Below are 16,401 nucleotides of genomic sequence, written 5' to 3' on the forward strand. Positions count from 1 at the left end.
GTTGCATCTAGCGCAATGAGGAATACATCCGCAAATATTCAAAACTTTGGATAAAATTTTCGTATCAATGTTGACTAAAGAAATTGGCCTGTATGAAGAGCAGTTGACTCAATTTTTATTCTTTTTAAGAATAAGTGAGATGGAAGCTTCCTAAAAAGACTGGCAGCTTGCCCAACTTAAAAGAATCAGAAAAAACAGAGCATAGGTGAGTTGAAGGTAATGAGGAAATAGCTTTATAAAATTCTCCAGAAAATCCATCAGGACCTGGTGACTTCCCAGAATGTAATGAGCGTCCAGCTGCAGCAATTTCCTCATACGAAATAGGTTAATCCAACTGCTTTTGATTAGCAGCAGAAAGTACATGAATATTCTATCATTTTAACAAAATATTCATTACAATATTATCCTTAGGAGAATTGGAACTATAAATTTCAGAATTTATAAATTCCTTTAATACTATTTATTTCTAAATGATCAGTTGTCATATCACCATTAGCTTTGCAAATTTCTTTAATTTGTCATTTGGTTACTAACGATTTTAATCGATTAGCCAATAGTTTACCTGTTTTATCTCCATGAATATAAAATTGACTTTTACTTTTCAAAAGTTGGCTTTTAATTGGATATGTTAGAAGAAGATCATATTTAGTTTTAATTTTGACATGCCATTTATATAAATCAGGGTCTAGAGCCAGAGCATACTTTGATAGCTTTTTACAGAGCTTTTCCATATCATCCACTCTTCCATCAAAACGGTCACGATTGCTTCATTATCTTGAATACATTTATCATGTTCTTTGAAGGTTTTTCGAAAAGAATCCAATTTTGCATCCATCTGCTGAAACATTTCTGAATTGTTGCAATTCATCAGTCAATTCTTTTCTATGTTTTTGAAACAATCCATAATAGGTTCCAAAGATACAGGAAGGTCCTCTTCTTTTCTAGTACATTTAGCACTCCATGTAGTAGTCATTAATCCAAATAAATTCAGTAAACAATATGAAGTTTAAGAATAAGGACTAAAAAAAGGGTTGGAAACCATAAGGTAAGTGGGAGCGATTTTAAAAAGCTGCTACTCCATCAACAGTCAGCAGTAAGTCCCCAATGACTCTTAAGTTAACATACTTAACCACAGAATAATTGAATCCCAGCAAGGTACAGTACAGAAATGTGTTAATTGAACCCATCCATTCATGCTGACCTTGAGCCCTACCATCACTTATCCATGGCAGCTGGTTGCCTCCAGTCCAAATTCATTTGAAATGATAGTAAACGAACATACATGTGAGGATATAAATTAATAGCAGGAGAAATCCACCCAACACCTTGAGCCTCCTCTGCCATTTAATGAGATAGTGGGTAGTCTGATTGACAGATCAGATCAGATACTATTTATTGTCACGTTGTGGTGGTGCACATCACTGACGACAGGTGAACCAGCTCCACGTATTACGGTCACATGGTGGAGCAGCTGCATCAAGATGTCACCACCAGGGTCAGCTTTTCCGCTGGCTAGATCGCATCCGCATGCGCATGGGGCAACATTGTGATGTAATTTCCGGCACGAGTGCAGGACTTATCCATGGCCTTATAAGGCACAGCGCAGAAAGTTTCAATAAACAACTGGAGTGCAAATGAGCCCACTGACAACTGGTCTTGTTCTTACCAACTCCATTTAGCTGCCGCTACATTGGTGACCCTGATGGGTCCAGATGCTACTGGACTCAACAGGATGGATGTTGCAGCAGTCAGTGCAGTCGCCTTCAAACTTCCGACTTTCTGGACGCTTCACCCACGCACTTCGCTTGGACAGTTCCAGATAAAGTAGATTACCTCAGATTCCACCAAGTACTACCATGTCATAAGCTCCCTGGACCAAGGAACTACGGCCAGAGTGGACAACCTCATACAGAACCCACCTGAGCAAGATAAATACTCTGCGTTGAAGGCACTGTTCATCAGCACCTAAGGGCTTTCCGAATGCCAGAGAGCAGCCAGGCTCATGCACCTGGACTGCCGAGGGGACAGAATGCCATTGTCCTCATGGATGAAATATTCACACTTGCAGAGGACTCATGTTTGAATAGGCATTCATAGAACAGATGCGGATATGGATTTCAGCGACTTCTGCAAGGTCACATCCTCTGGCGCACCAAAAGGGAGACAAATCTGCCATGAATCAGCTGACACAGCCCCATACAGAGCAGCAGATCAAAACCCAGATGAGCAGGGATTAACCGCACCCTTGTAAGCCAGCAGAGAGAACAGAGATATGGTGGTATTTCTATCGCCAGTGCTGGGCAGCAGAAGCCCATAAATGCAAGCAGCCCTGCGCATTTCCGGGAAATGCCCAGGCCAGCTGCTGCTAATGGCTTTGGCAGCTGGCCACGCAAACAGCCTACTACATGTAACAGACAAGACCACGAGCGGCCAGTTCCTCATCGATATGGGGGCAGAGCTCAGTGTCATTCCACCGATGCCATTCGAGACCCGAACACAACCATCCGGGCCCACCCTGTGGGAGGCCAGCACCACCACCATAAAGACCTTCGGCATGGGGCGAATGCCTCGGCGACAAGACCTTGCACTGGTATTTCAGACTGACCATGGTGGAGAAGCCAATCGTCGGCGCAGACCTCCTCCAAGCTCACAGCCTGCTCGTGGACCTTAAAACTTAACAGCTGGTGCATGCCCAGAGGTTCCAGACAAACCAGTTCACTCCCACCAGCTCACAGAACCAGCAAATGGCTTCTTTCACCACCCCCACCAGCAAGTACAGCCGTACTTTGGCCAAATTTCCCTCCATCCTCAGGCCCCAGTTCACGTCTCTGATGCCAGGACATGGTGTGGAGTACCATATCTTGACACACAAAGGCCAGACGACTTCCCCCAGACAAGCTGCAGCTGGCCAAGGAGGAGTTAAAATGTATGGAGGAGCTGGGGATCGTCCATAGGTCTGACAGCCCATGGGCCTCCCCTCTGCGCACATGGTACTCAAGGCCACAAGGGGCAGGCGGCCTTGCGGGGGCTACCGGTGCCTCAACAGTTTGACTACTCCGAATCGCTACCCAGTCCCCCATATACAGGATTTCACGCCCAACCTACGTGGTGTTTCCATTTTCTCCAAGATCGACTTGGTACAGGGTTACTACCAAATCCCCATCCACCCAGATGACATTGGGAAGACAGCCATCATCATGCCTTTAAGACTCAAGTTCCTGTGCATGCCTTTCGGACTTAAAAACGCAGCATAGATCTTCCAGTACCTCATGGGTGCAGTGGGCAGAGACCTGGACTTTGCTTTCATCTATCTAGATATTTTGATCGCTAGCAGAAACTAGCAGGAACATGCTACTCACCCACCCAAACTCTACTCCCACCTGGTGGACTTTGGCCTCATGGTCAACCCAATAAAGTGCCAGTTCAACCTAGAGGTGATCGATTTTCTAGGCCACAGGGTCAACAGGGATGAAGCGACACCATTACCAGAGAAAGTGGAGGCCATTCGGCAGTTCGCAAGACCCAATACGCTCAAAGGCCTTCAGGAGTTCATCAGCAGGTCAATTTTTACAACCGCCTCATACCCGCTGCAGCCCAAATCATACGCCCCCTCTTTGCCATGATAACCTCCAAATAGGACAGTCATTGGAGGCTAATGGCCTTATTTAGCCGCCATTTGCCCCACACCCCCCTCAGTTAAAATACAGTGCTTTTGAGTGGGAACTTCTCACCCTCTACCTTGCGGTCAGGCACTTCCATTATTTCCTCAAAGGCAGGCCTTTCACTGTCTTCACCGACCACCAAAGCCCTCACCTTCGCCTTTTCAAAGGTTTCCTATCCCTGGTCGGCATGCCAATAACGCCACTTGGCATACATCTCGAAATTCACCACCAACATCAAACAACTCTCCAGCAAGGAGAATGTCATTTCTGACGCCCTCTCACGGCCGGCTCTTCAGTTATTGGCACTGGACCTAGACTATTCCAAGCTTGCACAGGTGCAAAAAGACAACACAGAGACCCAGGCTTTTCATACAGCCATCACCGGCCTCCGTTTCAAAGACCGCACCCTGCTCTGCGATGTGTTCTCTGGCGACAATCGATGAGTCATCCCGGGTATATGGAGATGACGGGTTTTCCTCTCCATCCTCGACCTCTCGCACTTGTCCATCAGGACCACAGCACGCATGGTCACTGCATGATTTGTATGGCATGACTTATGCAAGCAGGTCGCTGAATGGTCCCACACTTGCATACATTGCCAGGCTTCCAAAGTCAAAAGACACATGAAAGTCCCCTGCCCATTTCACGCAAAGCCCGGTATCTCCTCACAGTGGTTGACCGATCCAAAAGATGGCAAGAAGCCATGCCCCTCAAAGACATGTTCTCAGACTCCCGTCCCAGGGCAGTGTCCATGCACTGGATATCCTGGTTCAGGACACTGGGCCTTATCATGATGGACAGCGGGGCACAATTCACCTCGGCCTTGTGGACGCATCTTGCCTCCCTCCTCAGCATGAAACTCCATCACATCACTGCCTACCACCTACAGTCCAACAGCCTGGTAGAACATTTCCACTGCCACCTTGTTGGCGCTCATGGGCTACCTGACCGGACCCAACTGGGTGAACGAGCTCTCTGGGTGCTCCTTGGCAACCAGACAGCACCCAAGGAGGTCCTCCAGGTCCTCCTCAACTGAATTGGTATATGGAGAACCTTTAACCCTCCCCTGAGAATTCCACCCCACCACCAAGGGAACAGACACAGAAGGAGGGGCAGCACTGCAAAAACTGAGAGACAGGTTGGGCTCACCCGCATCACAGCTACCCTCATACCATGGACACCACCCCACTTTGGTGCCCGCAGACTTAAAGACAACTGATTTTGTGTTCATTCGTGGAGGACTGCACTGTGCCCCACTCCAACGGCCCTACAAAGCCCCCTACAAGGTGGTCTGCAGGAGCAGCCACACGATCACTTTAGACATTGCGGGCAGGGAGGAGCTGTTCACACCCAACCACCTGAAGCCCACACATTTCACCCTCAGCCAGCCAGTTGCTCTATAGCCAGCCAAACATCGGGGCAAACCCCCCCAAGGCAAAACCAGCACAGGACTCGGAGGCTCAGCACGCTATCGCCTGTTCTGGTGGGGGTGGGGGGGTGGGTTTGTGTGGCGAAGCTCATCATTAATGACAGGTGAACCGGCTCCGTGTGTTACGGTCACGGCGCACATGACCAGCCATGTCAAGACCCAAGTTGTCTTTTCCACCGGTCGGGTTGGGTCTGCATGCACGTGGGGCAACGTCATGACATCCAGCGCAAGGGTGGGACTTACCCATGGCCTTTTAAGGCGCAGCATAGGAAGTTTCAGTAAATAACTGGAATGAAAACAAGCCCACTGACTACTGGCCTCATTTTTACTGACTCTGTTTAGCTGCTGCTACAATATAATAAAACAGATATGTCAGTTTATTCGAAATTTCCTTTAGTCTACCATAAGGCAGACAAAGATTCACCATCAGCATTGCCTGACACCCCTTGCAGCCAGAGAAAGAGAAGCAAAAGAGAATTCCCTCAGAGTCACTGAGTGTCCATGGATTCACCTCCAGTGCTCTTGCAGCCTCTGCAGCCACACAAGATTCCAATTCAGTTCAAAGTATCAGCAACCCGAGCCCAGATCCAAAACTCCGACATGATGAGGAAGCCTTCAGCACCCAGTACCCTTCGGGAGCCTTTTGCACCCTCTCATATCCTGGTTCTGATACCTGGCTCACATGAGCTGGTCTCCAGCAGCCTATAGCCTGGTGTGAGTCATTTGACTTCAAGTCACCAGCAGCCCATGGCCTGTATGTGTCTTCTAGCCACAGAGCCACACTCTGCCACTCTGGTCACCATGCAACCTTAAGTTCTTGCCCACCTTTGATAATTTTATAGCTCTTTCCTTATTTAGAATCTATCTAACTCTGCCTTAAAATCTTCCATCTCTTCTCCACCTCCTTCGAGGATATGATCCAAAAGATTAAGACCCTTGAAGTTTAAAAAAAAAATCACTTCATCTATCTTCATTGAGTGGCTCCTTATTTTTAAACTGTGGCCTGTATTTCTAGGTTCTTGCATGTGAGCTAGCATTCCTCACCACGCCTTATCCAGTCTCCTCGGGATCTTCCATGTTTCAATCAAAGTTGTTTTACACTCTTCTAAAGTATACAAGATGCAAATCCAGGCTGTCCAACCTATTGTTATCAGACATCTAACCCATTCCAGGTAGAATTCCAGCAGAAATTACCACACCGAACACTTTTAAAGGACATGGGAACCTAAGGTCAAATTCCAATTAGAAAAGCAGCTACATACAGTTGACTCCTAACTTCAGTACGCTTGTGCCGAAATCTTGTTGCTAAATAATACAATGAGAATTGCTGATATTTTCCCACAAAATCCAGGCCATTCATAACAATCTGCAAATTCAATATTTAATATAAGCAGTAAAGCTTTACAAGGTAAAATTGGTCACCTTCCCATATGTAGATTATCAATATTATGATGCAAGTTTGGGAACAATTCTGGAATTTAGGTTCAAGAATAGATGTGTCACAGGGCATGGTGAATTGAATATGCAAAATATTTCTTAATGGACTAATCAGTAGATGGTGCTATAGATTCCTATTCACTTACAAGTAGAAAGTCGATTATTTTATAGGAAACATTTCCATTTGATCATTCTATTGAGCCAAGTCTCTTAGAAATATTAAATACTGTAGTTGCTTCAAGTTCTGTATGTATTTTCTATTTTTTACATTTTACTGTTCTTTTTCACAAGCCCTGATAGTCCAGTGCAATATTTCATTTTGGATATTTAGAACTTTTTTTTGGCTATGGCCCCCTGAGGACTCTGCTCAAAGTTTATGGGTCCCCTTCTCTGTGAAGCAGTCAAGTTTTGGTTTCTTCCGTACTTCTCTTCTACCGACTACATAAAAAAACACATAAAATATATTTCTGTTATGTGAGTTAAAGAGAAAACAAGGCTTTTACTTAAATGTGTAGCCCCCAAGGGGACTGAGGGCCCTTGTTGGGAATGGCCATTCTACAGTATTGCTGCTTTGTCGGGAGATTCAGATGCCGGATGACAGACGGGTCTAGCCCTCCAGCTGTTTCTAGGTTTCATATCATTCCCTGGTTTTCTTTCTGTGTGTCACAGCTTTCTGCTCTCTCTTGTTCTGACTGCTCTAAAATGCAGAATGAATGTCTTAAAAAAGATGATCAGCTTTCAGCAATACCATTTGGATGAGCCAACATAAATGTAACCGCTCCTTAGCCTATTGACTCAGGTATTTAATTACTGTCTGCATGCAGCAATTTGCTGCATAACATTGAGTTTTTAACAGGACAATTGATGATTGCCATCATTTAAGATCATGGAGACCAGAAGTATAAATTACACCAATTTAAGCAAAACAAAAACTGTAAAATAAAAGTAGAAAATTTTGAAAATATTCAACAGATTATAGGCAGCATCTGTTGATGAAAGGTCTTCATACTAATATCCGGCACTGTCTGTAAGGAGTGTTTAATGTTCTGTCTATGTGTGCCTGAGTTTCCTCTGGAGGCTCCAGTTTTCTTCCACATTCCAAAGATGTACAAGGTTAGTAGGTTAATTAGTAACATCGGTCAATTTGGGCAGTGTGCACTTGTGGGCCCGAGAGCCAGTTACTGTGTTGTATCTCCAAATTATTATTAATATTAAATTTATAATAATTATTAACACATTGGGGGATTCTCAGCTGCATCCCCCAATTTCAGGAAAGATGGACAGTTTTCAGTGTAGTGGGATTAAATACTGTATTTAATTTGAAATCCAATTCCAACTCCTTTGAGCATCTCAGCTTCCAATCTAGGCCAGGTGTGTTTGGGGTTGACCTTGTTAAGTGGCAGGGGAGTAACCAATGATATTTATCCAAAGTTTTATTCCTTTATTATTTCAGCTCTTTGGAATGGATGTGTTTAGCTTAGGTTTTCCAAGGTTAGGGACACTCATCAGCTGAAGGAAGATACTTACCAGGGGTTGTAGGTTAATTGGGTGTAAATTGGGCGGCATGGGCCCGTGGGCCGAAATGACCTGTTACTGTGCAGAATGTCTACATTTAAAAGTAAAAATAAAACACCGTGATAGAAGTAAAAATGAATCAAGTCAAACAGTGAACTTTATATAGCAAAGATAAAGATACATAACCAACGATTTGGGCCTTCATCAAGGTATGAGCAAAACGTAGGCAGGTCCCCAAACCTTTTCTGGGTTTTGTGGGTATTGGACTTCAGTTGAAGAAGCAGATATAATAGAACAATGAGCAAATGCTTAACCACTTTACTAGTAATGAGAGTGATAACAAACTCAACCAGGCAGAAAGTAGCTCTTCACATCACAGCTATTCGACAGGCAGTGCACAAAAGTGCTGAAGAAACTGATCAGGTCACGTAGCATCCACGGAAAGTAATAAGCCTTTGATGTTTACATTATATTCCTCCACATTACTTTATTTTTCACCTTTAAATGCTTCACATTTGTTTTTCTTTTTATCCCTGCATCACCTCTGACTATGGGCCAGGTGTAGTTCCATTCTGCTTGAAGGAGAAGGTTATGAATTCAAATTCAACTCCAGTAGTATGGAGTGCTCCATCACTGAGATACAGTGGAATGAGACATTAAGCTGAGGTACTGTCTCCTGCTTCAGGTGTTTGGGTTAGGGTGGCTTGTAGTTGTGTTGTGGTCTGGGTGATATTGGGAGGTTCGAACACCTGATTGCTCTGGACTCCTCCCCCTCCCATTCTTACCTCTTTCCCTCCCAAATATTTAGTTCAGACAACTGCCTGCTTTTTGCTTCTAACTTGAAGAAGGGTTCAGGCCTGAAATGTCGGTAATATATCTTTTTCTCCTATGGACGCTGCGAGAGCAGCTGAGTTTCTCGAGCATTTCTGTGTGTTTTTGCTATTGGAAAGAAACCATTTCGGAAGGCAGAGGAGCCTGACATCAGGTTTCAGTATCTTCTGTCTGAAGGTAGCAGTGAGGAGAAAGCATGGCCAGGGTGATGGGGTCTATTGTGAGGTTGGTTGCCTTTCTGAGGGAGCGCATCACATAATGTCTTTGAAGGATGGGAGATCAATGTTCATTCCTGGGTGTGCACATACATTATCAGATCACTCCTGGGGATAGCACATGGTGGTGTGATTGCACGTTGATTTACACATTGCAGTTGCAAATCAATGCGAAGATGCAAAGAAGATTTGAAAAGAAATCCAACACTTCTTTTTAAATTTCATCCTGAGCATATTTGTGCGGTTTTACCAGAGACACAGTCAAGCAGTTGAGTCGATAAAACTGGTAAAATACATCCTCTGCTTTGTGTGAAAGTTGCTGGGTGTCTGGTGCAATAAGCTGTCCTTGAACAATTGTCTATAGTACAGGGCTGTGTATTCCAGGTTTTATTGAGCCTGGTGAGGCTGCAGCTAAGATTCCGTGGGAGAGGTTCACTTTCAGAGTCCACCCACCTATGCAAACCAAGGGCATGGAAACTAAATAAAACCCTCTGGCTACATACAGCAGGAATTCTCTGTCCTTTATATTAAGGAATGTTCCCCATCTTTCCTGCAATTATCAGATTTTTGCATGAATTTGAAAATTATGGATTCTAGGTTCAAGAGCAACTTTTTTTTTCCAATGGCTATCACAATCTTGAACCTCCTCTTTCTATCCTAACCATATACTTCACTGGGACCACAAAAACTCTGTTTGGACCATTGAAACACCACTTTATTTCTTGCACTAAATGCAACTGTGAATATTTATTATTTATCTAATTTTTATATTTATTATCTCTTTCCACATTGGGGTAATTTAGACCAGAAAGAGGCTCAACAGCTGAGAGACCCACACAGTCTGCAGGCAGCTTGCGGTCAGGGGAACCGCACAGGCTATGGACAGCTGGAGACTGGCTCATGGGAACGAGGTCTCAAAGCTGAGATTCGAGAGGGTGCTGAGGGCAAGAAGGGCTCCCAAAGGGCCTCAGGCTTTGAAGGCTTCTTGATCATGTCGAAGGTTTGGACCTGGAGCTCAGGTTGCCTGATGAATCAAATGGGAGGAGTTTGTTTTAGGTGCAGAGGCTGCAGAAACGCTGGAGGAAAATCCATGGACTCAGCGACTCTGAAGGTACTCAATTTTGCTTCTCTTTCTCTCTTACTGTAAGGGGTGCCAGGCAATACAAATGGTTGTTCTTTGCTTGCCTTATGGCAGGCAAAAGTTAAAGTGTATCATGTATGTTACATTTTAATGCATTATTACGTGACAATTAAAACAATGAACCATGAAGGAACCTTAAACTCAAAACCATTATCATTATTTGCATTGCCCTTTTTGAACTGTGAAGTTCAAATGTTTGCAAAATAATTCCATGTTTTAAAAAATTATTACATTACAGTGGGATTTCAAATAGCTGGCTCTGATTTAGGAAATGAGTACATGGGATGTTTCAGTATTTGTCTGGAGTGAATCACTTTTCACTAGAGGGCATCTATCAATATTTGAGGAAACTCCCAGATGGCTGAATGGGAAAGTGGTGCTTTACCTTCACTGAAATTAAGGAGATAATCACTTCTCTACTTTCTTACAGCTTTTTTTTCCCAAAAATGTATTGAAATAACCTGGGGCAACAATCACTGAAATGAAGGGTTTTTTTCAAGTTTTCAAAAATCTCTGGTTATTATCTGAAATGAGTAAACTACTAATGTCATTATTTTACCACACCTGGCCCTTTTTTGTAGGTTTTTTTTGCTCTTATGTTTTCTGTACCTCGTTTCATTTCACACATCTTGCCTGCTGCATTTTGTACATTTGATGTTATAATTTTCTCTAGTACATGGCTTTGTAGCACTGTCTGTAAAATTGGTGGCAGTCATTCAGCAGCTGCTCATATCTGAATGCCATTAGTTACACTAGTTGCCTCTGGTTGAAAGTTTAATAAAGCGTCAGAAGATAGGAATGTTTGAGTAAATGGAGTGCGGAGAGTAGGAATTTTTCAGACTGGCTCTTGTTTCACTTTCTCTTCCCTTGCCATTTTTCTCTGTTGCTGGGGATGTTCAGACACAGAATTACAGTGGTTCCAATTTGGAACTCAAAACATGGCATATTTTCCTTTGCCAGAAGAGGATGTGAATACAAGAATGAAAACGTCTTGCTCCGATTACATAGGTCCCTGCAGAGATTGCATTTGGAATTATTGTGCACAGGTCTGGTCTCTCTACCTAAGGAAGACTATACATACAATTGAGAGAGTGCAGCATAATGTTACCAGATTGTTTCCTGGGATGGTTTGTTTGTCATATTAAGAGAAATTAAACAGAACAGGCTTATACTCTCCTGAGTTAAGAACAATGAGAGATCACCTCAATGAAATGATTAATATTCATAAAGGATTGATGAGATGGTGATGTTTTTCTAGCACCGAGGGTCAAAATAAGGAATCAGCTATTCTGGACTAAGACAAGAAATCTCTTTACCCATTGGGTAGGGAATGTTTGGAAACTTTGCTGGGAAGTTAACCATGGAACATAATCAGGAGTCATCAATGAATTTTTAAGTATTGAGGGCTAAGGGGTGTGACCAATGCCTTGATGAAGGGATCACGCCTGAAATGCCATTTGTGTATCTTTATCTTTGCTACATATAGTACACTTTTTGAGTGCAGTTGCACCCTTTCCACTAGGGTGTTGGTCTTGCTTCTCCTCATGTGGTTCCTGAGAAGGACTGGACCAGGAGTGGTGCACCAGTTTGGGATGTAGTTCCCGATGCCAACCTTCTTTCAAAATTATAGGAGCTCGTGAAGAGTAGCGTTGGTCGTGGTACTTAGTAGCGACTGGATGGAATGGAGCGCCATAGGAAGGACTTCCTGCCAGTGTGAGGCTGGAAGGCCTTTTGACATCAGGGCCAGTTTGACAGTCTTCCAGACCGTGATGTTCTCCTTTTCAACCTGCCCGTTCCCCCAGGGATTGTAGCTAGTAGTCCTGTTGGATGTGATGCTCCTTGCCACCAGACACTGACATAGCTCATCACTCATAAAGGATGAGCCCTGGATGCTGTGAATATAGCTGGGATGCCAGAACAGGTTGAAAATGAAATCTAGGGTCTTTATGACTGATGAAGTGGCCGTGTCTGGACATGGAATGGTGAACAGGAAATGGGAGTATTCATTAGTGATAAAGAGGAAGAAAGTGTTCCTGTTCGTGGAGGGGAGAGGTCCCTTAAAATCAACACTGAGCCATTTGAAGGGCCTGTATGTCTTGATCAGCTGTGTCTTTCCGGTGCGGTAGAAGTGCATTTACCCTCTGCGCAAACCTGGCAAGACCTGGTCATTTCCCTCATGTTTTCCATGGAGAAGGGCAAATTGCATGCCTTGACAAAATGAGCCATGCGAGTAATCCCTGGATGGCAGAGCTCATTATGCAGAGACCGCAGTTGGCCAGTGTGTGCAGAGGCTCGGCTTCCTCTGGATAAGGCATCTGGAGGGTCATTAAAGGTTCTTGGCTGACAGGCAATGTCATAATTGTAGGTGGAGAACTTGATCCTCCACCTATCAATTTTGTCATTTTTGATTTTTCCCCTCATGACATTATTAAACATGAATGCAACAGAGCACTGGTCAGTGAGGAGCATAAATTTCCTACCAGCCAGGTAGAATCTCGAGTGCCTCACGGCTTCTACAATGGCTTGAACCTCCTTTTCCAAAGATGGGTTCTGGAGCTCATGGCCTTGTAATGTCCGAGAAAAAATGCAACTGGCCTACCCTCCTGGTTGAGGGTAGCGGCCAGGGCTACATCCGAAATATCACTTTCCACTTGGAAAGGTACATTCTCATCCACTGTGTGCATGGAGGCTTTCGCAATGTGATTCCAAAGATAGTTGAAAGCCATTTGGGCTTCAGCCAAGAGGGGGAAATAAGTGGCTTTTAAGAGAGGGTGAATCTTAGGGTATTGAGGGATCCACTGGGTGTAATATGAGAAAAACCCCAGGAATCTCATCAAAGCCTTTGTGGTCCTGGGAACGGGGAGCTCTAACAGGGGGAACATCCTATCGGGATTGGGGTTAATGATGCCATTCTCCACCATCTAGCCAAGGATAGCCAGATGTTTAGTCCTGAACATGCACTTCTTAGAGTTATAAGTGAGGTTCAGAGCTTTCACCGTATGGAAAAACTCTGGAGGTTGGCATCATGCTCTTCCAAGGTATGGCCACAAATGGTGATGTTATCAAGGTAGGGGAAGGTAGCCTTCAACTCATACTCATCCACCATTCTGTCCATCTGCCTCTGGAAGATAGAAACCCTGTTAGTGATACTGAAAAGGACCTTCCGGAATTGATAGACACAACTGTTAGCCTCAAATGCTGTATATGGATGGTCCTCTGAATGGATTGGCAGCTGCTGATAAGCAGCTTTCAGGACAATGTTTGAATAGACCCAATACTGCACAATATCATTCACCATGTCTGAAATTCGAGGGAGGGGGTATGCGTCCAGGAGTGTGTACCAATTAATAGTATGGCTATGGTCAATTACTAGCCTGGATTTGTTTCCCCTTTTTACCATTACCACTTGCGCTCTCCATGGGCTGGTGCTAGGTTCGATGATATCTTTGTGAGCAGACATTGTGTCTCAGACTTCAGGAAATTTCAGTCTGCTGTGCTGAACCTCCTGCTCTTGTTAGCAATAGGTTTGCAGTCTGAGGACAGATTCGGGAAGGGAGGTGGGGAATCGATATTCAGTATGGTGAGGCTGCATGTTGGTTCTGATTTTAGGGTCCCTCCGTTCTGATTTGTTATGGGGGGAGGGGACCAGAATACTCCCAAGTTCACGCTTTTAAGGTGACACAGGAAGTCCAGAGCTAACAACACCGGAGCACACAATGCATCAAGTACATACAGGTAAATTTTACAAAAGGCCCCCCTTAGACGACAATTATATGTTGAATACGCGTAAAATGCGAATGATGCACAAGGAATATGCAATAATTGGAAGGATACATCTTTAGGTTGTACTCTTGCAAAGTCTATGAATCTATGAAGCTTTCAGTAGAGCCTGTGTTGATTAGGCATTTAGTGGAATGTCCGTTTACCTTCACAGTCACTATGGAGTTGCTGAGCTGGTGAGGTCTGTCCTAGTCCAGAACCATCGAGGCCAGGACCCCAGAGACTCTACACTCCTCATTTGAGTGGCCCCCATCTTCTTGGGTTGCCCTGCATGGTTAAGATGGCCTCGATCTCGTGGCATGGCAAGATGGCTGCCCTCCTTCCTCCTCCAACGATGATGGAACTGAGTTTGAATTTGAGTTGCGGCAAGATGGCCGCTGAGCCTTTTTGTGCCGATACCTCACTGCCACCTTCTGTCAGCGTGTAGTGCAGAAAGTGGGTTCAGGTGAATTCGGGGCAGATGACTTGGGTCTGGAATCAGATCCAGGAGTGGTGCAGGCCATGAATGTCCTCGGGCTTTCCCTCATATGGCAAACCGTCGCCCAATGTCCTTTCTTGCCACTGATGCTGGCTATTGCTGCAGAAAAAGTACTCCCTATCATGGGAAGCGGCAGCCATTAGGTCAGGGGTAGCGGGAGAAGCCGGTCCTTGGAAGGGGTCACCTGGGTGAGTGAGCTCGCTGGCTTTGAGGTCATTGCTCTCGAGCTTGGCCTATTCCAGTGATTCGGCCAGTTCAACGTGACTAGCCAGGTCCTTCTTACCCAACTCGAGCAGTTGCTTCCTCGTGTACTTTGAGCAGACCCCTGTGACTAGGGTATCCTGGATCTGTTCTTCTTCACGAACGCAGCCCATAGCCATTTTGTACCTGCACTTCTTAGCAAGCAGATCAAGCAGTTAATCATCGATAGTTTTCCTACCCGTTGGCGACGTAGAGCAAGTCGGTGCCTCACTAGAACCTAATTTTGTGCATTTCAGGTACCGTGCCTTCAATGCCTCGATGACAGCATCATATGTAGAGTAGTCCCTGATGACTGCATACCCTTTCATTCCTACTCTCGAAACGAGTGCGGACCTTCTGAGTTCATCAGTGTGAAAGACGTCTCTTGTTGCATTCAGGTAGGCCTGGAAGCAGTCGAGCCAGTATGTGAACTCCTCAGCCGCGATGGGAGACAGAGGGTCTGTCAGCAACAGATCAGGCTTGAGTAGGGCTTCTATCGTTTAGGGAATAAGCTAATAAAATTGTAGCGTGAATAAAAACTCTCATAACTGGAGGGAGAATGAACACTTTTATTAGCTTATAACTGAGGATAGAGTCTCACAGTAGTCTTTAGAAGGGTTCTGGATTTAGGCGGGAAACTGAGGTTATATGTGGTCCAACCATCAGCACAACATATTACCAATGAAGGCCAGTTCATTGCACTCTGACAATCAATTTGAACTTTAAACAACTCCCCCCTGCTTCAACTAACCCACCTATCTGATCTGTGCTGCTTCCATTGGAGGCTTTTTGCAATCAGGTTAAAAATCACTATTGTGAAATTCTCATTTCTTCTTTTTTAAATTTTTTTTTTTATTTTTCACACTATGAACCATACTGACCAAAATACACACAAACATTTCCCTCTTGAATATACACTGTAATTTTCTCCCCTTTTTCCCCCTCCCTTCCCTCCCTCCTTCACCCTCTCCCCACTCACTCAAAGTTCAACAAGTATGATACATTAAACGCATTAAACCATGTCATCACACAATGAAAATAAACAAGAAATTTGTGACTTCTACTTTTACATACTGGGTCAGTTCATTTCGTCTTCTTCTCCTTCTGTCATTTTAGGCGGTGGAGGTCCGCGGCAGGACTTCTCTATTGTGTTCCATGTATGGTTCCCAAATTTGTTTGAATACTGTGATGTTATTTCTTAAATTATATGTTATTTTTTCTAATGGAATATATTTATTCATTTCTATGTTCCATTGCTGTATTCTCAGGCTATCTTCTAATTTCCAGGTTGACATAATACATTTTTTTGCTACAGCTAAGGCTATCATAATAAATCTTTTTTGTGCTCCATCCAAATTGAGTCCAAGTTCTTTACTTCTTATATTACTTAGAAGAAAGATCTCTGGATTTTTTGGGATGTTGCTTTTTGTGATTTTATTTAATACCTGGTTTAGATCTTCCCAAAATTTTTCCACTTTCTCACATGCCCAAATTGCATGTACCGGAACTATGAGAAATACAATAAACACTAGGTTACGCATGATACAATATAATTGGTTACACAGGCTATACACCATGCCCCAAAAGTTAAATAAATGGGACCCAACAGTATCAGACGGATGTTTTCACTGTAAGAAGGAAATGGGAAATTCTCATTTCTTCTTAAAGCAATT

General features: G+C 44.1%; 1 protein-coding gene across 13 annotated transcripts in view; it reads left to right on the forward strand.

Annotated features, from left to right (window-relative positions):
- The window catches only part of LOC138740247 (CD99 antigen-like protein 2), a 224,114-nt gene that overhangs the window by 37,069 nt on the left and 170,644 nt on the right, over positions 1 to 16,401 (forward strand). For 7 of the 13 annotated variants that reach the window (XR_011342763.1, XR_011342764.1, XR_011342765.1 and 4 more), the window contains exons 3-4: positions 9,893 to 10,200; positions 14,986 to 15,126. The exons of the other annotated variants lie outside the window; for them this stretch is intronic. Coding sequence is in view for 2 of the 7 variants with exons in the window: in XM_069892599.1 (XP_069748700.1) it covers positions 9,893 to 10,200; positions 14,986 to 15,126 (449 nt within the window). In the remaining 5 variants the exon portion in view is untranslated. The remainder of the gene's footprint in view (positions 1 to 9,892; positions 10,201 to 14,985; positions 15,127 to 16,401) is intronic. 13 annotated transcript variants of the gene reach the window in all.

The sequence above is a fragment of the Narcine bancroftii genome, chromosome 8 (genome assembly GCF_036971445.1).
Source record: "Narcine bancroftii isolate sNarBan1 chromosome 8, sNarBan1.hap1, whole genome shotgun sequence".
NCBI classification, from domain to species: domain Eukaryota; kingdom Metazoa; phylum Chordata; class Chondrichthyes; order Torpediniformes; family Narcinidae; genus Narcine; species Narcine bancroftii.